Below are 24,838 nucleotides of genomic sequence, written 5' to 3'. Positions count from 1 at the left end.
GAGAAAACCTGCTCCTACAACTTGTCCTCTGACCACACATACTCACAGGGGCACACATATACACACACTAGCAAATAAATGCTAAAAAAATAAAAGCACCCAAAGACATAAGCACAGGCAAGAGCTTTTGAAAAGGATGCCAACAGCTCAGGAAACAATTGTAGAAACTGACAAAGAAAATATGAAACAGAATTTTCAGCAGCAAAGAGACAGTCTTCAGAATGGGAAAAAGTCTTTGGCAACTAGACATACAACAATAAATTTACACATAGAGTTTAAAAGAAACTAAAAAAATCAAAATAAAATAAAACAACAAAATTACAACAAATTCACCAATTAATAAATGAGCAAATGATCTGTTTTCAAAAGAAAAATACAATGACTAATAAATACTTGAATAAATGATCAACACCTTTGTTGTCGGGAAAAGCATACAATGAAATTCTATCTCACTCCAGTCAGAATGGCTAACACTTTTTAAAAAGCCAGCAAGGCTGGGAAAGAAGACCCATTAAGCACAGTGGTGGGGATGCAAACAGGAGCAGCCACAATGAAAACATTTTGGAGGTTCTCCAAAAAAGTAAAAACAGTACTGACATATGATCTAGCACTACCACCCCAGCAGGAAGGAAGCTAAGCATACCAGAGACGTTTTATGCCCATGGTTATGGCTGCACTACTTGCCATAGTCAAAATATGAGACTAAGCTAAATATCAACCAACAGATGAACAAGGAAATGCATGTATACAAGATGGAGTTTTGTTCAGCTCAAAAGAAAATGAAACTGTTATTTGTAGAAAAATGGATGAAATGAGAACATCATGCTAGAAAAAGTAAGCCATATGCAGAGTCTCCATTTAAACATACACATACGAATATGTGTAACAGAAACATCATTTCTCAGAACTTTAGCTAGAGAGATTATGTGGGAACAAAACTATATTTATAAAAAGTTACTCTTTGCAACATCATTTATAATATACCAAAATGGCAAACTTTAATTTTCATGAGTAAGAGATGGTTGAATAAATTATGAAATAGAAAATCATACAGCCACAAAACAAAAGTGGAGTAGTTTAGGTAATATGATATAGAAGTAATTAGTATATTTTGTATAATTCTATATTATATAGATAATGGTACCAGGTATAAAACAACGTACATATTTTTAAGCATTTTATAAACATAAAGAACTAAAATGCATTGTATCTGTCTATGGTACGCATCAACTGTGGAGCGATACCCCAGGGACTGATGACAGCTTATTCTGTGTGCATGGGGGACAGGGTGTGAAAAGGACAAAGGAAGAAAGTAGTTGAGCACCTTTTACAAACATGAACTATGCAAATTCACTGTTATTTCAAAACTGGTGTAGGAGGTCCTTCTGTATTTGTGTTGCTTTCATGGTTATTAAAGAAACTGCCTTGGCCTAGTTGATAGGGCGGAACTCAGGTAGACAGGGATGACAGAACAGAATTCTGGGAAGAAGGGCAGCATGGCAGACGCCATGGTTCTCCTGCCCAAGATGGACACTGGTTAGACTCATGCCGGTAAGTCACAGTCAAGTGGCAATATACATTAATGGAGATGGGTTAAACTAGTATGTGAGAGTTAGCCAATAAGAGGCTAGAAATAATGGGCCAGGCAGTAATTTAATTAATACAGTCTGTGTGGTTATTTCTGGGGTGTAAGCTAGCAAGGTGGCCGGGACCAAAAGCAGGCCCTCTCTTACTACACAAAACATTGATTTAAGGTGTTCTGATGTTATAAATACAGTACATACGAAGAACAGATTTAATAATAACTACAAAATACCAAGAGTTCTCTAGTCTTACCTGAAAACTGCTCATGTAAGATTCTTCACAGTTTACATAATGCCCCAGCATGGCATGTTGGGCCCGCAGTTCATTATCTCTTATCCTTTCATGTAAGTGGCTAATTTGTTGTTTCTGCCTGTAAAACATAAATTGAAGTTACATTATAAAGAATATACTTTCCTAGAAAATAATGCAGAGAAATCTTAGTATTCTACTACTTTTTAAAAGGTGTGTAAAAATTTTGTCTCATCTCAACCACTGGGGGAAATTAGTTAATCAAACATTTTTCCTATATGAAAAAAAAAAGAACCACAGGGCTAGGGAGATAACTCAATATATGCTTTCCACCTAAACATGAAGAACAGAGTTCAAATTCCAAGAACCACGTATATGTCAGGCAGGCATGGAAGCTGCTTTTAGCATTCAGGATGCAGAGACAGGATTCCCAGGGAAAGCTGGCTAGCTAGACTAGCTGGTGTGATGTTTGTGCTCTAACAAATAAAGCTTTCCTAAAGTTCAGAGGGCAGAGCTAGCTACTAATTAACCATAGAAGTCTGGAGGTCTGTACACAGACAGGAAGTGATATGGCTGGGCAGAGAGAGTAATATAAGGTGGGAAGAGACAAGAGCTTGGCCCTTTTTTGGATGAGGTACCAGTGGCTCTCTCTGATCTTTCAGCATTTACCCTGATATCTAGCTCTGAATTTTTATTATTAAGACCAATTAGAACTTGTGCAACAAGCTGAAATCAGGTAGTCCTTGATTCAGTTAGCCATCCTGCCCTAATAAATAAAAAGGAGAACGGTCTAGGAAGACACCTAAGATCAACTTCAGCCCCCCCCCCCAACACATTTAAGCACACTACCTATACACACATGCATACATGCACACACATGAAAGTGCATACACAAACAAAAGAAGAAAAGGCAAGACTGGAATAAGTTACCCACAACAGAATGATAACATGTATAATATATGTGTGCAAACAAATGGAGAGCTATGTATCCATTTCTGAACTACAGGTTCAAAATTCCTCAATGGAAACCATTTTTCAGTGAAAATTTAATTAAGTACGGATACTGTTGCAAAAACTAACAGATAAACATTGTTTGTTTTTAAAAAATTTCTCGCCAACTAAATTTTTACATATTCTAATTTTCCTGCACTAAATTCCAAGCTATGTTAAATTATTTTTTTTTGTTAACATAGTTGTGATAAATGCCAGAGACATGTGTGGCCTGAGGTCTCACCTGTGGCTGGTATGTGAAGCAAAGAAAAGATTGCTGGGGACCAAGTCTTTGATCCTATGGAATCTAATCCTAGCTCACTGATGTTAGAATTGACCTACAGAACTGATCAGTTGTGATGGGAACAATATAAATAATCTATAATGGATTCTATAAGGCTAACATGAATATAAACAACTACAATAAAAGTAAACTTTGAAAACTGTATTTAGATGTTCAAATTTTTTTTTTTTCGAGACAGGGTTTCTCTGTGGTTTTGGAGCCTGTCCTGGAACTAGCTCTTGTAGACCAGGCTGGTCTCGAACTCACAGAGATCCGCCTGCCTCTGCCTCCCGAGTGCTGGGATTAAAGGCGTGCGCCACCACCGCCCGGCTCTTTTTTTTTTTTTTTTTGGTTTAGATGTTCAAATTTAACTGATAATTGTGATGCAAAATAACCCCCACTCATGTTTCTGGTAGATTCTGTGCTGTCAGGGTTGTAATTTGTGTCTAGATGTTCAAATTTAAGTGATAATTGTGATGCAAAATAACCCCCACTCATGTTTCTGGTAGATTCTGTGCTGTCAGGGTTGTAATTTGTGTCTTGGCTTAAGGATCTCTTCTGAGAAGTTTGCTATTTTCAACTCTATTCAAATTCTCTCTCTCCTCTCTCTCCTCTCTCTCTCTCTCTCTCTCTCTCTCTCTCTCTCTCTCTTTTCTCTCTCTCTCCCCTCTCTCTCTCCTCTCCTCTCCTCTCCTCTCCTGTCCTCTCCTCTCCTCTCCTCTCCTCTCCTCTCCTCTCCTCTCCTCTCCTCTCCTCTCCTTCCTTTTTCTCCTCTCTTTTCCCACATGTAGCTCAGGCTGTCCTCCAACTCAATATGTAGCCACAGATATCCTTGAACTCACGCTTTTCCTATCCTCTTATTCCTTCTAAGTCAAAAGAATACAAGTGTTCTAATTATTCCCAGTTTTAGAAAGTCCGACGGTACTATGTATTCCAGGCAACTACTCTACCAACTGAGCTGTTTCCAGTTCCCTTAAATTTTGATCATTTAGGAAATACTAGTATTCTTTTCCCTCTTTATGGTATTGGGTACTGAATCCAGGGACTTGGGTTTATGAGCCAAGCATTCTACTACTGGACTGAGCTGTAGCTCCAGCCCTCGGTAGCCTACCTTGAAGGCTGAATCCCTAGCTCAACTCCACGAGGAGAAAATACACTACTTTTGGAAGTAGCTACCGCTTCTCCTCCCTCCTTTCTAAGAAAACTGGGCAGCTTATGATGTTTCACTCCATTTTTCCCAGTTCTTTTTAACTATCTTTTTACTTCCTTTGTTTATATTACTTTTGCACACGAAAATAAGCAACAATTAACACTGGCTACGAAAAAAATATCCTCCTTAAAAAATTTCTAAAGTATTTTAATATGAACAGCCTTGACAATCTCAAAAGCATATATAAATGATGTACATCCATATATTTTAAAGATAACACAATAACCTTATGATTTATTATTCAGAAGTTTCTATTAAATCTTATAAAAATCATTCTGGATAATTCTGGTAATAAAACATTACAACTTTTAAATGTTATAAAAGAAACCTTTCAATGATTCTACTCTAGACTATATAAATTTAAAAATATATCCTTTTCATATTATGTGGTCTCAAATCTAATATATAACAGACAAAAGAACTCATAACTTCAGTGTGACTGTCCAAATCTGGCAGTACCCCAACACAAATATGAAGATATCACCTTGCAGCTCTGACAGCTGGATGCAGCATGTGGAGAAAGGTAAAGACGATCTTTCAAACAATGAATCTCACTAAAGCAAACACAGAGCCTGTCAGAGACCACACACCCCAGCCCTCTGTTCTGATAGCTCTTGCATGCTGTGGGACTAGAGAGTGCAGACATGAGACATTAATTTATAATTCCAAATTCTAAGTAGTGGATGCAATTGTAATTGTTTCCTTAATCTACATTTTTACAGTCTAAAATAGTAATTAAAAAGCAGACTCACCTATCAATTACGATTTCCTTCTGCCTTAGAAGTCCTTCTTTTATTTTCAATACTGATTCCCACTTACTGAAATCCTGAAAGCCAGAAGGTGAGCAACTCTGACGGGATGATCCAGGCAAAACCTGAACAAAAAGTGTACAAGTTTAGTATGCTATCTAAAGGGAACACTTACGGACCATCCAGCATTTCCCCAATGGTTTCCATTAAAAAAAGAAAAAGAAAAACAGGTCTCTCTCCTCTTTCCCTTCCCCTCCTGCCCCCCCAAAAGACTATCTAAATGGACATATACAGAGCTAGCCAGCAAGTCAGAGAGGGAGCCAGCAATCAGTTCCTCCATGATTCTGCCTCCAGTTTCCAACCTTGAGTTCCTGTCCTGACGCCCAATGATGGACTGACTTAAGACAGCTTCCTTCATCAGGTATTATTTGGAAAAGACCTCTAGTAGCTAAAAGCAGTAAACTATCTAAACCTTTCCTGCCAACTTCTCAATCTCCAGAAGAGGACTACTTAAAGGAAGGTGAAGACAGACCAAAAAGAGCTCATGAATTATGGGAGGAGGTAGCTAATAATTCATAAAAGGAAGGATGATAACCATGAGCAATGCCAGTACTTTCAGCTAGATCTTGGCACCGTCAGGAATACTCAAAGAGAGCAGCTATGCTAGCACGTCTACAGAGTGCTTCAGAGACTGTAGGATGGAGACACACCTTCAAACTGTATTACTTTCCCTAGGGACAAAAAAACAGAGCATATCAAAAATGATGATTCCCCATTGTATATTCCTGTAGAACAGTCTAATATGAAACATTCCTCTTACACTGCAATCATGCTTTATGAATCCATCAAAATATATTGCTAAATGCCCCTAGAGGATGTGTTGGTGCTGACGGTCACAGAACTGAGGAGTTTTTCACTGAATTTCACTGAAATTTCTGAGAGCAGGTGAACTAATAGATGACTTCCTGGTCTAGGATTACCTGGACAGTTACTCTGTGCTGTCTGGCATTTGGCATCTTCTTTTCCTGTTGAATGAGGGGAAACATTTTTACAGGGATGACTGGGCTTGTTCATGGACTACCTATGGACCAGGAAAGAGCAGTTTAAAGAACTGGCCAACTCAAAGGTCTGCTTCCAACCCTTTGCCCTTCTTCAGACAGTTACTTTAGGAAGTCCCTTACCATGACTACCAAAAGACCACGATTTTCAGAGAAACCAAGCCTTTTGATACCACTGACAAATCTTTTGCAGTCATTGACACACAAGTGGGCACTTCAACCCATATCCTTGTGAAACCTAAGGAAAAATTGTGTAGCTTGAAGAACAAGATGGCTGTGGCCCAAATGGCTACTTTTCCTCCTTTCCTCCTTCATAAATAGGTCCCTGCCCTGCTGCAGCACTGATGTCTAGGCTCTGAGCACCACTGTAGTCTTCTCTGACATACAGTGCTATGGAGACTCTCTCACTTGTGGAGTGTTTTAATGCCAAATAAACAGACATAGAAGCCAACAGTACAGACACTGGGCCTTAAAGATATTCAGTTATGAAGTAAAATGCAATAAAACTGGCTTTTCCATAAAAAACACATTTACAAATACTGTATATTAAAGAATTTCAAGCACTTTACAAAGTAAGTATTTAAATCTAATGAAGAATTGACAATAAAAGTTTCAAAAGTTTTATTTGTCACACTACATATAAGATCTTACATTCATTATCTTATCTAAGTAGAAGTTTACTGAGAGCAGGTCAGTTATCACCTCAGAAAGCAGTACAATAACTGAAATGTCCTATGGCTCAGACAAACACTACCAGGAGGGTTACCATAGGAAAGAGATAAAAACACAGTACTTGAGTATCCAGGCTGTAAATTATCATGATCATGTCATTTAATTTCATTATCACAAATATTTTTCCAAGATATAAACATTACTCACAAGTAACTATTATGCGGACGATTTAGATGGCCATTTGTCTCCATTGTAGTTACAAAATAGAGCAATAATATATTTAAACTTTAAGAAAATTTTCAGATATTTAGCATATAGCAACAATAATAAAAATCAATATGGCAATGCCAGAAAACTAGAAAGCAGTCCTCGAGAAGGTAATAAAAAGAGGCTTTAGCTGGGCAAGGTAGCTCAGCAGAGGCAAGGCAGGCAGATCTCTGCGAATTTAAGGACAACCTTTACAAAGTGAGTTCCAGGACAACCAGGGCAGTGAGAGAGAAACCTTGTCTCAAAGAAACAACAAACAAACAAACAAGAAAAAGACTTGAAAGGTGAGGTGATATGAAATGGAAGGGGATACTAGGAGTGGAAAGGTTTAGCCACTACTGCTGTTTGCCCACCAAATGGTAAAACCCTATTGCTGAAGCCACCATGTGCTTTGCAGGACATAGAGAATCAACCGGAACTCAGTCGTAAGCTTCCTACCTGCTGACCAGCTTCCATAGCTAGAAGGTACTCAACTGGCTGCTGAAGGTAAACTGTCACCCATAGAATTCAGTTAGAGACCCTGTATGCTACACTAACATCCAATGAGGCAAAACGTACCCACTGGTACAACAGTGGCAAGTCTGTTGGGGGTAATCCGATCATTTTTGATTGAATCTAAGGTCTAATCCACAGGATGGAATTTATGTCTGGTACTATAAACCCAGTCACAAACTTATGTATACCTGTTACTGAAGCACTCAAGTTTTTCCTTGTGGTTGGTGACTTAGTTCCACCCACTTCAGTTCATTTGCCCTTTCCACTGCCCCTGTTGAGAACACCCCACAATGCAGAAATGAAGCTATGTCCCAGCATACAAAGGATCCTTAAGGGTTCTATTCCATCTACGAATGGCATCCTTGTTTTGACTGGCTGCTTCCTACACAAATCAGCCCTCCAAACACTACGTAGCAGACTACAGTCAACAGACAGAACTACAGCTAAAACCCAGGCAACCCAACAAAGAACACCTGCTCTTCACACACTGCCTCAGCCTATGTGCCAACTAATGGCTTGTAGCATACACTCTGAGAACTGTCTCAGGCTTTATATCCTCTGCCTCCTTTATGAGAAAAGAAGTTACGTAACAGATGACCATCTCCTCACAGAGCAATAACACTACTCTTTACATAGTGCTGGCTGCATTTTCTCCCCACAGCTAAAACTATCCTTCAGGAAAAGCCTCTGTTGTGCTTTGTTTTACACGCTGTTGGCAACAAGAAAATAACAGAAGGAACAAGGGGTCTGCAAGAGAATGACATCTAACAACAATATTTGACTTTACACACTCTGAGCCATTGCAGAATGGATTACTTAAAGCACCTGCTAAGTATTTTGATCAACATATATAAATAAAGCTAAACATATAGTCTTATTATCATTTGTAATCCTTGATCTAAATCTCTCAGAAATAAAATGAACAAAAAATAAAATGAGCAAAAGGGACAAAAAAAAATTGTGCCTTTCCTTGTAATTAAGAAGATAGCATTATACAAACAATAACCAAAATTAGCAGGATTCTTCCTTTCTAAATACTAACACAGATAAAAACAAACACACACACAAGAAACAATAACACAGCAAACATCCCACTTTAAAGAAAAGCACTCCCCTTCCCCCATACCCACTGCTTTGTTTCTGTTCAGAAAGGGGCAGTCCTCCCAGGAGTGTGGACAAAGCATGGCATATCTATCAACCTAAGGTAGGATTAAGCTCCTCCCTACATATTATGGCTTGGTAAGTCAACCTAGTATGAGGAATAGTAGGTTCCCAAAAGCCTGCCAAAGCATTAGGTACAGGCCTCACTCCCACTGCTAGGAGTCCCACAAGTAGACCAAGCTACACAAATGTCACATATATTTAGGGTCCTAGGCTGGTTCCATATGAGCTCCTTAGCTGTCAGTCCAGTGTTTGTGAGCTCCTGTTAGTTGTCTCTGTGTCTGCTTCCATCAGTTACTGGGTGAAGGTTTTGTGATGACAACTGGGGTAGTCACCTATCTGATTACAGGTGATGGCCACTTCAGTCTATGTATTCACTACCGCTAGGAGTCTTAGCTGGGGTCATCCTTGTAGATCCCTAGGAGTTTCTCTTGCACAGGTTTCTCTTGCACACCCCCATCAAAATATCTCTTTAATTACTTTCTCCCTCTGTCCCACCTTCAACCCCATCCTTCATGTTCCCATTCCCATCTGTCCACAATTTATCTGGATCTTTTCTATTTCCCCTTTCCCAGGGAAATATATGCTTCCTCTTTAGACCCTCCTTGTTCCCTAGCCTCTCTGGTTACCCAGCATGGTTATCCTTTACTTTACAGCTAATAACAACTTATGGCAAGTACATACTATGTTTGTCTCTCTTATTCTGGGCTACCTCATTCAGGATTTTTTTCTAGTTCCATCCATTTGCCTTCAAATTTCCTGATGTCATTGTAATTTTTAACAGCTGAGTAATACACTTCATTGTGTAATGTATCACGTTTTGTTTATCCATTCTTCCACTAAGGGACATCTAAGTTGTTTACAAGTTCTGGATATTACAGATAAAGCTGCCATAAACATAAGCAAGTGTTCTCATGTTATGATTTAGTAGCCTTTGGTGAGTATATGCCCAAGAGGTAATGCTGGGTCTTGAGGTAGATTGATTCCAGTGTTCTGAGAAACCACCATACTGATTTCCAAAGTAGCTGCACAAGTTAGCACTCCCACCAGCAGTGAAGGAGTGTTCGCCTTACACTACATCCTTTACAACGCAGGCTGTCATTGGCATTTTTCATCTTAGCCATTCTGACAGGTATAAGATGGAATCTCAGTCATTTTGATTTGCATTTCCCGGAGAGCCAAGGATCATGAGCAATTCTTTAATTCTTCAATTCTCAGCCATTTGAGATTCTTCTGTTGAGAATTCTGTTTAAATCTCTACCCCATTTTTAATGGAATTATTTGGTATTTTGATGTCTAGTTTCTTGAGTTTATATAATTTGGAGATCAGTCTTCTGCCAGATGTGGGGTTAGGGAGGATCTTTTCCCATTCTATAAGCTATCGTTTTGTCTTATTGACAGTGTCCTTTGCCTTATGGAAGCTTTTCAGTTTCAGGAGGTCCCACTTACTGTCAGTCTCAGTGTCTGTGCTACTGGGGTTACATGTAGGAAGTGGTCTCCTGTGCCAATGGGTTCAAGGCTTCTTCCCACTTCTATCAGCGTCAGTGTAACTGGATATATGTTGAGGTCTTTGATCCACCTGGACTTGAGTTTTATGGATCTATTTGCATTTTTCTATATGCTGCCATCCAGTTATGCCAGCACCATTTGTTGAAGATGCTTTCCTTTTTCCATTGTATAACATTGGCTACTTTGTCAAAAATGAGGTATTCATAGGTGTGTGGATTTATGTCAGGGCCCTAGATTCAATCCCATTGATCCACATGTGTTTCTATGCCAATACCAAACTGTTTTTATTACTATAACTCTATAGCAGAACTTGAAGTCAGGGATGGTGATACCTCCAGAAGTTCCTTCATTGTATAGGGTTATTTTAGCTATCCTGGGATTTTTGTTTTTCCACATTAAGTTGAGTATTGTTCTTCTGAGGTCTGTGAAAAATTTTGTTGGGATTTTATTGGGATTGCATTGAGTCTGTAGATTACTTTTGGTAAAATTGTTATTTTTATTATGTTAAACCTACCAATTCAAGACCATGAGCAATCTTTCCATTTTCTGATCCCTTCCCCAATTTCTTTTTTCAAAGACTTAAAATTCTTGTTATATATATCTCATTACATATATATATCAATTGCTTAGTTAAAACTACACCCAAGATATTTTATATTGTTTGTGGCTATTGTAAAGAGTGTTGTTTCTCTGATTTAATTCTCAGACCATTTATCATTTGTGTACAGGAGGGCTACTGATTTTTTTTTTTTTTTGAGTACCCACATTACTGAAGGTATTTACCAGCTGTAGAAGTTCCTTTGTAGAATTTTTGGTGTCACTTATGTATACTATCATATCTGCAAATAGTAAAAGTCTGACTTCTTCCTTTCCAATTTGTATCCCCTTGATCTCCTTTTGTTGTCTTATTGCTCTAGCTAGAACCTCAAGTACTATATTCAATAGATATAGAATAGACAGCCTTGTCTTGTTCCTGATTTTTGTGAAATTGCTTTGAGTTTCTTTCAACATAATTCACAATAGTTCAGGATCTGGTTTTCAAAAAGTTAAAGAAACTCCAAAAGAAACAACATGCAATAATTTTCCATTAAATTGGAAGAAAAATAAGCATGTATTGAAGAACCCTTTATTTTTTCAAAGTTCTAAAGCAAGGGTTAAAGAACCTGAGGTGTGTAGAGCACTTAATTCCAGTTGTTTCTTCTTCACAGATCTATATTATGGCCTTAAAGAGATTTTGTTTTCATAATGTTTTTACTAAATTTTTGCATTATTTTACATATCACAGTTTTCCCTCCTTTCTCCTTCAGTTCCCTCTCTCCACCTCCTGTACCCCACCCCCACCCCCACCCCCCACCCCCGCCATCCAGTTATCCTCCATTCAGAAAAGGGCAGGCCTCCCATGGGAGTCAACAAAGCATGGTATATCAAGTTGAGGCAGGATCAAGCTCCTTCCCCTACATCAAGGGCGAGGTATCACAGCATGGGGAATAGGCTCCCAAAAGCCAGCTCCTGTGCCAGGGACAGGTCCTGATTCCACTCCTAGGGGTCCCGCAAACAACCATCATCCACATGCAGAGGACCTAGGTCAGTTTCATGCAGGATTCCTAGCTGTCAGTCCAGAGTCTGTGAGCTCTGACTAGTTCAGGTCAGCTGTCACTGTGGGTTCTCCCATCATGATCTTGACCACCTGCCCCCCAGCTCATACAATCCCTCCTCCCTCTATTAAACTGGACTCCTGGAGTTCAGTCCAGTGCTTGGTTGTGGAACTCTGCATCTGCTTCCATCAGTTACCGAAGGAAGACTCTCTGATGACAATTAGGGTAGTCATCAAACTGATTACAGAAGAGGCCAGTTCAGGTACCCTCTCCATTACTGTTAGGAGTATTAGCTGGGGTAATCCATATGGATTCCTGGGAGGTTCCCTGGCACCAGGGTTCTCCCTAACCCCAAATGCCTCCCATCTAGATATCCCTTTCATTATTCTCCCCTTCCATCATGCCCCCAACCCGATTCCTCATTCCCATTCCATTATTCCTTCCCCCCTCACCCCCTGTCCCCAGTTTACCCAAGAGATCACATCTATTTCCTCTTCCCAGAGAAACCTCCATATCTGTCTTTGGGTCTTCCTTGTTACCTAGATGTTATCTATTATCTGGATGTTCCTTGTTATCTCTGGATCTGTAGATTGTAGCCTGGTTATGCTTTACAGCTAATATCTACTTATGAGTGAGTACGTCCCATGTTTGTCTTTCTGGGCCTAGGTTATCACTCAGGATTTTTTTTATTTCCATCCTTTTGCCATTTTATATACATTTTTTTTTTTTACTGTTGAGTATTAACCCATTATGTAAATGTATCCATTCTTCAGTTGGGGGGTATGTAGGTTTTTTTACAGGTTCTAGATTTTATAAATAATGCTGCTATGAATATAGTTGAGCAAATATCCTTGTGGTATGGTTTAGCATCCTTTGGGTATATGCCTAAGAATGATATACCTGGGTCTTGAGGTAGATTGGATCCCAATTTTCTGAGAAGCCACCATACTGATTTCCAAAGCGGCTGTACAAGTTTGTGATCCCACCAGCAGTGAAAGTGTTCCCCTTGCTCCACATCCTCTTCAGCAAAAGAGCTAGCATTAGCATTTAAACAATTTTTTAAAAGTGTCTTGTGGCCATTTGAGATTCTTCTGTTGAGAATTCTCTGTTTAGATCTGTACCCCATTTTTAATTTGGATTATCTGTTGTTTTGATGTCTAGTTTCTTGAGTTCTTTATATATTTTGGAGACCAGCCAGATGTGGAGTTGGTAAGATCTTTTCCCATTCTGTAAATAAATCCCATTTATTGTTGATCTCAGTGTTTGTGCTACTGGTGTTCTATTCAGGAAGTTGTCTCCTGTGCCAATTCATTCAAGACTACTTCCCATTTTCTCTTCTATCAGTGTATAACTGGATTTATGTCTTTTGTCCACTTGGACTTGAGTTTTGTGCAGGGCAACAGATATGATCTATTTGCTTTCTTTTACATGCTAATACCCCGTTATGCCAGCACCATTTGTTGAAGATGCTTTCTTTTCTCCACTGTATAATTTTGGCTTCTTTGTCAAAAAATCAAATGTCCATAGGTGTGTGGAATAATGTCAGGGTCAATTCAATTCCATTGATCTGTCTGTTTTGATGCCAACACCATGCTGTTTTTATTACTATAGCTCTGTACTAGAGCTCGAGATCAGGGACAATTATTCTTCCAGCAGTTCTTTTTTGTACAGGATTGTTTTAAAGAAAGAACATTTTACTTTGGCTCACAATTCAAAAACATAGTTCATTATAGCAAAAAAAAAAAAAAAAACAAAAAACAAAAAAAAAAAAAACCAAAAAAACGGCAGCAGGAACTTGTAGTATCTGAACCATTGCATTCAAAGTCAGGAAGCAGAGAGCAATGATGAATGCTGGTACTCAGCTGTCTCCTGTTAATTCAGTCCCATCCCATCAAATAGTTCCAATCACAGTTAAGATAGGTCTTCCAATCTCAGCCTAATGTAGATAATACCTTACAGGTCTGCCCAGAATGTTTTCTCCTAAGTAACTCTAGATCTTGCTGAGGTGGCAATTAAAATAAACTTACACAAAACTCGAGGCAAGTAAGTAGAAAAAAATGAGTCCCAAACCAGAAATCACTGAAGTTTAAACCAGAAAAACAATAGACAAAAATCAATATTGAGAAAAGCTTGTTATGGGGTAAAACTCAAAGGCATGAGAACAAGAAAATAGAGAATCCTCTGTTAGAGCAACACTTAGGACAGCCAGCGTGCACTAGAGATGCTGGAGTGGATGGTCCTGGCTGTCCTTTTCTGCTATAATTTCAGTTCTAGACTTCACCTTCAAATAACATGAGATCAAAGTCCAAGTGAAGTAAATAACTACCCATTAAAATGCAAGAACAGACTTTACTAACAACCCAAAGTTAAGCTGGCCTTTCAGAGCTGCCAATAATCTAGGAGAGCCAGGATGTTTTCTATTAGATGATAGTTCAGTTTCTCCAATTGAAAACACCCCCTCCTCTATATCCTATCAATAATATATTTTCCTCAAGAAGTTGGAAAACAGTAAGAATTTATGTTAAATAAAATTATAACTAGTCATGATACCCGATAGCAAAATGTAGTTTTACAAACTTAGTTACTGTTAGGTAGAAAAATATTTATCAAAATTTACATATTGATAAAATAGAGAAAAACTGCTGTTCTGCTGTTTCTCTGAGAATTTCAATAGCATAGTTTGCTTCTGTTAATTATAGATAATTTAAGTAATCAAGAGTATAAGAAACTTATAAATATGTTAAGTGTTTCTCATAAGTAATAAAATTTAACTGAAGAGGAACATGAAATATAAAGGTAATCATAAGGGCTTGTAACTGTGTCAGCTAGCATGAGAAAGGAACACCAAAGTGATGCTTCTAAATTTAAAAAAGAGAATCAAAGGGTTTTTTTTTAACAAGCAAATATTATTATGAACACATTGTATAGCTGTCAAATTTAGGGAAAGAAAATTATTCATTTAGATGATTGACCCAAAAATGCAAAAAAAAATCCATTATTCTTTGCTAACTAGTTCAATAGACAAAGAAAAATCATAAGTTCTCTGTATATAGGCCCTAACTAGACTCAAATATGTTAGTCTATATGTTTATAGACTCAGGAGAAACACACACACATACCTCCTCATTGGAAATGGCAAATTCCACTCTCCTAATTGAGTAAGAATAGCTTATATCTACAACAATAGCAAGCATGCTACCAAGATGAAACCCAGATGCTAGGAAAAGTTGCCAAAATATGTCACTTAGTGGCCAAACATGATCTACTAAAAGTTTCCTCTAGTGCGTCTGAAAATAGCTGGTGCTCTCTGGCTGGACAAACAGTGACCCTAGATACTGCAGTGCCGCTGCACTAGCTACAGGGTCACCTCTGCAGTTCTTCAGGGTGTTATCGCTCTCCTTCATGGACCTTTCTCCCAGAGCTCAGGCATCACTCACAACACGTCAAATAGCACAGCAAATCTCCCTCTGTTTCCAAGAATAGTCTATCTGAAGTAGGACTTTATAAAAGCATTTTGGTAAAAGAATGATACCTCAGCCAAAAGAATCTCAGAAAGCTCAACAAATAAAATGAAAATTAGCTACAAACAGCATAGAATTTAACAGATTTTTATTTACTGAAAGAAAAAATATTTAAAAAGAATTATGAATTTGGTAGAAACTATGCCTGTGTTATCTGTGCAATACATTGCCACATCTTTCAACAAAACCAAGGAAAAACACATTTTCAATAGTGTCACTGGTCATCTTTTCCAATCAAGTGACCCCAAGCCCTCAAATCTCTGAATTACATAAGGAACTATGTTTGTACTATGGAACTGTTCTTTTAAGACTTTCTTTTTTGAACGGTAGTAAGATAAACGATCTGGTTGGTTCTCTGGAACGGGGTCTCATAGTCCAGACTGGCCTGGAACTTACTATATATAGCCAAGGATGACCTCGAACTCCTGATCTTCCTGCCATTACCTCCCAAGTGCGAAAATTACTGGTGTACAAAACCACAGTTGACTCTGGAACTGTTATTTCTTCTATTTACTTTTACTAACACCATAATGTTCTCCTGTCATCCAAATACACTTTACTGAAATAAAAATTCAAATTATTGAATTATATAAAGAGTAAAAGAAAACAATAAAGAGAATATGCACATATACACACTTTTACCTTAAAAGTATGTGTACATGAAAATAAAACCTTAGAAGTTTTTATACCTATCACTCCATAAAGCTAAATTACCATTAACTTTCATTTAAAGGAAGAAACATTGTTTCCTCTTAAAACTCAGTCTAGGCTACATCTGTGTTAGCTTATCATATATTTTATTTTTAAAATGCCAATCAAGAAAAGACTGATACATGAAACATGGTATCACTACAGTTATAAAATGATTGTATGGTGTGTCAACAGGTGAGGAGTAAGTGCTAAGGAGACATAGTGGTGCATGCCTACAATCCTAAAACTAGGGAGATGGAGACAGGAGGTTCCCTAGAGCTTGCTGGCCAGTCAGTTTGCCTGAATCTCTGAGCTCCAGATTCAGTAAAAGACACTGTGTAAAAAATTAAAGGAAGTGATGGAGAGAGGAACTCCATGTCAGGTCCTGGCCGCCACATGCACAGCCACACATATGCACCTGCACACACATAATGCATACAAACTCAAATTGAAAAATCACTTCCCTTAAAAAACTGATAAAGATTTACACTTCAAATAAAGTTAACCATGAATTCCCCCTGAAACCTTTACTGTTCTTGCATTCAACATTTATTAACAGAGGAATTCAATTAATTTATTTTTATTAGTAAATTAGACATCTACTACTTAGTCAAATTGGACAAAATCGCTAAAAGTATATTTATAATTCACAATAAAGTTAACTATTAGTGGAACTAGGTGCAAGATGTGGTTCCATACACCTGTGAACCTAGCACCTGAGAGGCGGAGGCAGGAGGGTGTAGGGCAGAGCAAGTGACCTTCCACCACACAGCGAGTTTGAGGCTGGCCTAGGATACAAGACATACCCATGCTACCCCCTCACTCAAAAGGGTGAGAGTATAGAAGTTACTGAAATAAGGCATTTAATATAATATGGGCCTATTTTACATGGTGTTTAACATTATGAGTACCAATGTACCAGACAATACAGACAGCTTCTACTAAATCTGAGCTGTAACAGAAATAGCAACATATTTTCTATCAAAACTCAGATTGCCAGTGTGTTTTCACCATATTTTACTATTAAGAGATGAAAGAAAAACTAAAATAATGAAAGTGTTCTAGGACAAAAACAATGCCTGCATTAAAGCACGGCAGAGAATGATTAAACACAACTATTAATGATGGTTATCTTAAAAGGGGAGAGAGCTCTTTTGTGCTACATCATTTATCTAGCTTTCCTCACTGTTCATATGTTGGTTTTTCTATTATCATACTTAGAGATATGTAATGTTTTCTTCTATATCTTGAAAGTGACACTGAACCATTTTTCCAGGTGACTGCTGCCACCCCCTGGGTTCTGTTCCCCAAGTCCCATACCACCACCCAACCCTCCTACCCCATCATCCTCCCTGTGGCCAGCCCTTCTCCAGAAATCCATCAGACTCCATAGGCCTAGACATAGTCCACACCAGTTGACATAACATCCCCAGCAGCTCTACTGGAGGCCAGGCTAGTCCTAGGCAACCCAGATGAAGGCTCTGGCTTTACTGGAGACCAGGTCAGATCTAGAGACCCAAGAAGACTTTGCCTTTACCAGAGGCCAGACCGGATCAAGAGACCCAAGGCCCCAAAACCCCAGTGGAGACACCCTACTGGACATGAAGATTCACTAGTCAACAGAACCCTTGGCCACTTAGGCCAGAAGACTAGAGAAGAAACAGAAGACACGGAACAGAATACCCACCCAACAAAGAGAAACACAGGAATCAACACCTAGACCAATAATCAACCCAAATCCAGATGCCTAAATACCAGTTTAAGAACACTATCAGTGATAGGAAGAGGGTAGAAAGGGAAGGGAGAGGAAGGGAAGGGAGTGTAGAAAAATATATAGCTCAATAAAAACAATTTTTAAAAGCCAAAAAAAAAAAAACCACACAATCAGTAACAGAAACCAGCTATCCCAGGACAGCAAGACCTAAACATTGCAATGTAGGTGAAGCACTTAAAAATAACTGTATGAAGATGATAGAGTTCCTTGAAGAGGAAATAAAAAATAACTTAAAGAAATGGAAGAAAAGATAACCAAAGAAATTGGAGTAAATCAATAAGTCTCTTAAAGAATGTCAAGAAAACTGGGGGGGGGGGGGGGGGGGGGGTAAACTGTTCAAGGCCTGAAAATGGAAATAGAAGCAAAAAAAAAAAAAAAGAAAAGAAAGCACAAACTGAGGGAACTCTGGAGATGGAAATCCTGGGTAAGTGAACAAGTACTATAGATAAAAGCATCACCAACAGAATACAAGAGATGGAAAACAGAATATCAGGTGTTGAAGATACTATAGAGGAAATAGATTTATCAATCACAGAAAATGTTAAATCTATAAAATTCCTAACATAAAGAATACAGGATATCTGGGACACTATGAAAAGACCAAACCTAAGAATAATACAAATAGAAAAAAGAGAAGAATCACAGCTCCTTTTTTTTAATTTATTTATTTATTAAGGATTTCTGCCTCCTCCCCGCCACCGCCTCCCATTTCCCTCCCCCTCCCCCGATCAAGTCCCTCTCCCTCATCAGCTCGAAGAGCAATCAGGGTTCCCTGACCTGTGGGAAGTCCAAGGACCGCCCACCTCCATCCAGGTTTAGTAAGGTGAGCATCCAAACTGCCTAGGCTCCCCCAAAGCCAGTGCGAGCAGTAGGATCAAAAACTCATTGCCATTGTTCTTGAGTTCTCAGTAGTCCTCATTGTCTGCTATGTTCAGCAAGTCCAGTTTTATCATATGCTTTTTCAGACCCAGGCCAGCTGGCCTTGGTGAATTCCCGATAGAGAATCACAGCTCCTTAAAGGCACAGAAAATATATTCAACAAAACCATAGGAGAAAAATTTCCCAAACTAAAGAAAACTATACCCATAAAGGTACAAGAAACTTACAGAACAGCAATACACTGGGCCAGAAAAAAAACAACAACAACAACAACCTCACCACATAATAATCAAAATACTAAACCTACAGAATAAACAAAGAATATTAAGAGCTGCAAAAGAAAAAGGTCAAGTAACATATAGAAGTAGACCTCTCAGAATTACACCTGATTTTTCAATAGAGAATCTAAAAAGCCAGAAGGGCCTGGACAGACTTACTGTAGATTCTAAAAGATCATGGACACCAGCCCAGACTGCTATACCCAACAAAACTGTCAATCACCATGAATAGAGAAAACAAGATATTTCATGACAAAGTTAAATCACTCAATATCCATCCATATCCAGACCTACAAAAGATACTAGAAGGAAAACTCCAACCCCCCAAAAAAAATCACAGGCAAAATCCAAAGAAGAGAAACAGATACAGACTCACAGACACACACACATACAATACCAACACCACCAGCACCACCAACAACAACAAAATAACAGGAATTAATAATCACAAGTCATTAATATCTCTGAATATCAATGAACTCAATTCACCAATTAAAAAGCACAGACTAACAGAATGGATAGAAAACAGGATTCATCCTTCTACTGTATACAAGAAATATACCTCAATCTCAATTACCTCAGAGTAAAGGGTTGGGAAAAGATTTTCCAATCAATAGGATCTAAGAAGCAAGCTGGTATATCTATCCTAGTATCTAACAAAACAGACTTCAAACCAAAATTAAAATAGATTGAGAAGGATATTTCAAAGAAAAAATCCACCACGATGACTGGTGTGGCAAATCCTTCTGTTTATGTGTTGCTTTTATTGGTTAATGAATAAAGAAGCTGCTTTCGACCAATGGCTTAACAGAATATAGCCAGGCAGGAAGAGATATATACACAGAGAGAGTAGGCAGAGTCAAGGGAGATGCCATGTAGCCGCCGGAGCAGACAGACACTGGAACTTTTTCCGGTAAACCACAGCCACGTGGCGATACACAGATTAACAGAAATGGGTTAACCAAAGACATAAGAGCTAGCTAATAAGAAGCTAGAGCTCATAGGCCAAGCAGTCATTTAAATAATATCATTTCTGTGTCTCAATTCTACTTAGTACTAGTGAAAGCATGGTTATTAGGGGGAGAATCTACAACCACCAATTTACTAAACCCAATTTATTATTCCAAACAACAATCTATAAACATTTGTCCTTACAGATAAGTTTACTTCATCAATGAATCTTCCCTTTGCAACAGATGGTAACCACTACAGAAAACCATAACCAATCAACATGCAGAGTAGTGGAACCTGTCCTAACAGACATATCTGCAAAACACTCCCGCATCTGAGGCTCAGGGAACAAGAGGGCAAAAAGGTGTGAAAACAGAGGATCAGGAAGTTTGCTGTGAGACTGTGTCTCCTGGTAACATAGAAACTATAGTTATGATGTCTCACTAACATCACTGCTCAAACATAATCTTAACTAGGATGACATCAACAAGCATGCCAAACTGGCCAGGGAAAAGCCCATGAGGCCTCAACCCTACACAAAGAACTCTGGGCAACTGAGGAAAATAAAACTAATAAACCAAAATTCTGAGTAAGCATTTTTCTGAGTGAGGAGGTTGGGGAAACAAAGAAAGATGGAAAGGCCACATATAAGTTACTGTTAACACTGCTTTGGGGTTTTGTGGGAGAACACCAATCTGTTTACCTGTAAGCTTTTGAGACAGTTTCCTTTTGAAGGCCAAGTTGGCCTCAAACTCAAGATTCTCCTCCCTGGGCCTTTTAAGTGCTGGAATTACAGACAGGCAAAAGCCATGCTTTTGTTCTAGGGTATTTTACAGGCATGCCTTTTGAAATTCACAAAAGTAAAATTTACATTCAAATAAAGCTAAATTTAAAAACTAAATAAAATATGTATGTGCAAGTCAATGTTGAGAGTTTATAAAGTACCAAGACATGTTGCAAATCCTTTGAAGAAACAAAATAAAATCTTAATTTAAAAATAAAATACAAATCAGGAAGCACATACTTACTTAGTATGGTCTTTTTTTCACTTTTACCCTCCAGACATACTTTCCTTTTAAAATAATGACAAAATATATTTTCTTGATTACTCTATTATCCTATGTATGTTAAATCATTTATGTACTTTCTCCCTGAAAGAACATTAAAGAGAATTTAAGAATTGTTCCTAATGGTTCTACAGGGTAATTCAAAATCACCTGATAATTTTCCAATGCTTGCTATATTACTGTGTTCAACTCTTCATTATGTATTTAAGAATCAGCACAGGTCTGTAGTCCACAGAAAACTGACCTATAATGAATAAGTGGCAGCTGGGTACAGCTCCATACACCTGCAATACCAGAACTTGGGAGGCTGAGGGAAGAGAATTTTGAGTTTGAAGCTAGCCTGGGATATATAAAAAGGCCTTATCCCCAAAATAAGTAAAGAAAAAAAATAAACAGCAAATAAAATGAGTTACTGAATAGGCTCTCAAAGAGCTTGTAATCTGTCTAGCAGATTAACATAGAGCAGATAGAAATGAACAGGGGAATGTAAAATGGCTTAGCAAAGGGCAGGGAAAGCTTCGCAGAAAGATAACTAAGGAAGCACTCTGATGGGACATTCTTGTGAAAAGTACCCTGGCTTAGAATAGAACAGTAACCTGTCCACAGAGTCACAGGAAGCTGCCCAGAGTCAAAGCACAAGACAGAGGAATGTGATAACAGACAAGACAAAGCAGATAGAGCTTCAAAGACCAAGCTGAAATATTTGTTTTCAGCATGCTGAAAAACTCAAAAGGACAGGAATTCTGTATTTCATGTTCCAGGAACCTTTCTGATAAAGTGTTGAATCCTAACTCTCTGTTCTCAGCATGTTTTTATATGGATAAAATAAAATATGTACAATTCTAAATATCTCTGTGGATAGTCCACACCTCAGCAGTACAACATAACATATAGTTGGTGGAGAATGACTTTTGATAGGGTTTGGAGTACACTGCCCCAAAACATGGCACCTTGGCACATAAGAAAAAGCACCCACAGAAAAGCCACTTTCACCTTCCTCTTGCCTCAACCCTGAAGCAAATCATGCAGTCTCAGAAAATCACCGAGTCTTCCCATCCTTACCTCACTAAAACAGATCATATGCTCCTCACTGGAGAGGTGGTTCTCCTACGCCCAAAGGAAAGGGACCACTATTACACTCACTCAGATGCCATGGAATATTACATTTATCACTACTTTAATATTACTATAAATAATCTGCCTAGAGAAATTACATAGTGTGCCTGGCATGACAGTGCATACCTGCAGGATCAAGAGGCCCAGAGAAGGATCTAAACAGTCAAGCCTTGCTAAATTCTCTTTACTTTATTACTAGATCACACCCGTTATCTTCCCATTTACTGCCTACTTTTCCATTGAACCTAACATAAAAAAGCAAGCTTACCTGTTTCTTTGGGCTATTTTCCTATAACGATTCCATGACATGCAATACTTAAAAGTATGTGCTTTTCTCTTGTTACCCTGCCTTTTGTGTTAACAGCCTCACTCATGAACCTAGTGATGAGGGAGGTAAGAAGCCTGTTTGTTCTCTTCCAAAGAAAGTTATATTTCCAAAGAACAGTTCAGAAAGTGGAAAGGGGGTAACTTTATAGGGAAGAGACTGAAAACACTACACTTCTGCTAGGTGATCAAAGTTAACAACAGTGATCATTATGTCAGCTTAAAAGACCCTTGGTAAAGAATATAATGAAATGGATCTTGCCCCTTTGAGCTTAATACCAGAAAGGTATTAACCAACCTAAGCATGAGAGAAACACCAGATAATCAAGATTCAGGGAGATGCTATAAAATATCCATTATTCTTCAGAACTACCAGGATCATTTAAAAAGCAAATTTGAGGAAATTGTTAAAACCAAGTGAGCAGAAAAGAGATGTGATTATTAAATGTAGTTTAAAGAGAGAGACATTGAGAAAAATTAAGTAATAACATTACTAAAAATACATGGAAGCATCTACACAATTGTTGAGATAATCACAGATACTAATGGAGAATGCTAATGTGGAAAACTGGATGTAAAGTGTATAGAAACACTGTACTATCTCTGTCATAACTCTAGAAACTGAAAACTGTTCATTTAAAAGGTAGAACAGATGGGAATGGGATTAGAAAAGTTACAATCAAATTATTGTTAAAGACAATTTTGTGAGACAGTAATATAGGTTCTTTTCAGTGCATTACATTTCTTAATTATTTTTTGGACTTTTTTGACAGGGTTTGCCATGGCCCGGGCTAGTCTCCAGCACTACATAGTTGATGATGACCTTGAAACTCCCTACCATCCTGCTTCTACCTCCCAAGCTCCAGGGTGCAGGTACATATGTACCTCCAAGCCTGGTACGTTAAGTAATATCTATAGGCATATCTAATTATGGCAATTTCAAAACAGTGATAAATGCAATATTTCAAAATAATCTCAAATTACCATAATAGGTTTCCCTTCCTACCTTTAAGGCTTAGTTCCAGATCCTAATTTGAATACCAAAATCTGCAAATGCTCAGGTCCTTATAAAACAGCACATATTAACACACACATTCCCATGTATACTGTAAATCATCTCTAAGTGGCTTATGTTAAATGTAGTAGGAATTGTATGTAAGTACTTATCAAACTATTATTTATGGAATAATGAAAGAGCGAGTCTATGTACACTCAGAATGCAAGTTTGAATTACTTTCTATTTGCTTTGGCTGGATCCATGGATATAGAATCCACAGACCCTGAAACTCAACCTTAAAGAAAGTATCTAACATTTCTACAGCAAGAGCCAAATGCACTGCCAGCATTTCAGTAGTTTTGTGGTCTACAGTCCAAAATAAACAAACAGGGCTTTCCTCTCTTTGCTCTTCCTACTTTCAAGAGTTTTGTTCTTTACATTTTCTTAATGTCTGCCTTCTGAAAAAAATGAATAAACAAATTTCATTTAGAGTTTAGTAAAAACAACTGTTTTCTATAACATGTTCAAGGACTTGAGCTCTTCATGGCCATATATTATCATTCTCTGAAGGCAAAAAGAACCTGAGTACTAACATGAAACGGACACTTGTCACAGAATCGCTGATAATCACTGTGTACACTTCTTGTTGCTAAACCCTTGGCCACAATACCATTCCACACATTTCTGAAAGTCATGTGCCCCAAACTGGATTCCAATGATACTGGGATTCCAAAGGAAGACTCACAAACACTTCTAAGAGTTTTTCCAGACTCAGGTCCAGAATTTTTGAGCAACACTCAATAACTGACCAATGTTTCTACTAAACAACCTGCTTACAGAACTTGTTAAAACGCAACTAATTCCTAAAATTCCAAAGGATTTATCATGAGCCGCACAGCTAACTCCCCAAAAGGGCAACCCTGAATGGTGCTCACTCTCATACACATCGACAGTAGAACCTGGATTCCAGTTTTCAATTGTCAGAACCCATAGTACCCTCCTAAGGTTTGTGTCTGCCATACATGCTTTTTGAATAAACTTGCAAATATGCAAAATAACTAGGATGTATTTACTCTGTGGCAATTCCTTATTTTCTCCAACCAAGTATTATCATTCTGTTTCTATAAGCTTCATGCCCAAACAAATGCATGTATCGGACAAAGAAGACTTTGCAAAAACAGTCTTGAATAATTCATAATAATTCTTAAGAACTTATTTGATAATACATACTATTGTATGAAAGTAAGTCCAAACTATGACTTTGCCCTAAAATATACTGATTTCATCAGGAACTGTGATTTAACTCATCTTCATCTCAGGTCTCATCTGCTCTTTACCAGCTGTATTATCTTTGATACGTTATGATAGCCTCTGAGACCTCTCAGGCCTCACATCACTAGCAGTATTTACAACTGATAG

The 24,838-nt window shown here is 38.1% G+C and overlaps 1 protein-coding gene across 1 annotated transcript in view; it reads right to left on the bottom strand.

The window, feature by feature from the left end:
- The window catches only part of Cep85l (centrosomal protein 85 like), a 117,398-nt gene that overhangs the window by 43,434 nt on the left and 49,126 nt on the right, over positions 1-24,838 (bottom strand). Inside the window, exons 4-5 of the mRNA XM_041653804.1 lie at positions 5,069-5,190; positions 1,837-1,954 (exon numbers count right to left, since the gene is read on the bottom strand). Coding sequence (XP_041509738.1) covers positions 1,837-1,954; positions 5,069-5,190 — 240 coding nt within the window. The remainder of the gene's footprint in view (positions 1-1,836; positions 1,955-5,068; positions 5,191-24,838) is intronic.

The sequence above is a fragment of the Microtus oregoni genome, unplaced genomic scaffold, assembly GCF_018167655.1.
Source record: "Microtus oregoni isolate MIOR12 unplaced genomic scaffold, Mior012 000006F_ref0000085, whole genome shotgun sequence".
Lineage (NCBI taxonomy): Eukaryota > Metazoa > Chordata > Mammalia > Rodentia > Cricetidae > Microtus > Microtus oregoni.
Note: the sequence above shows the minus strand (reverse complement) of the source record. Positions and strands in the feature narration are given on the sequence as shown.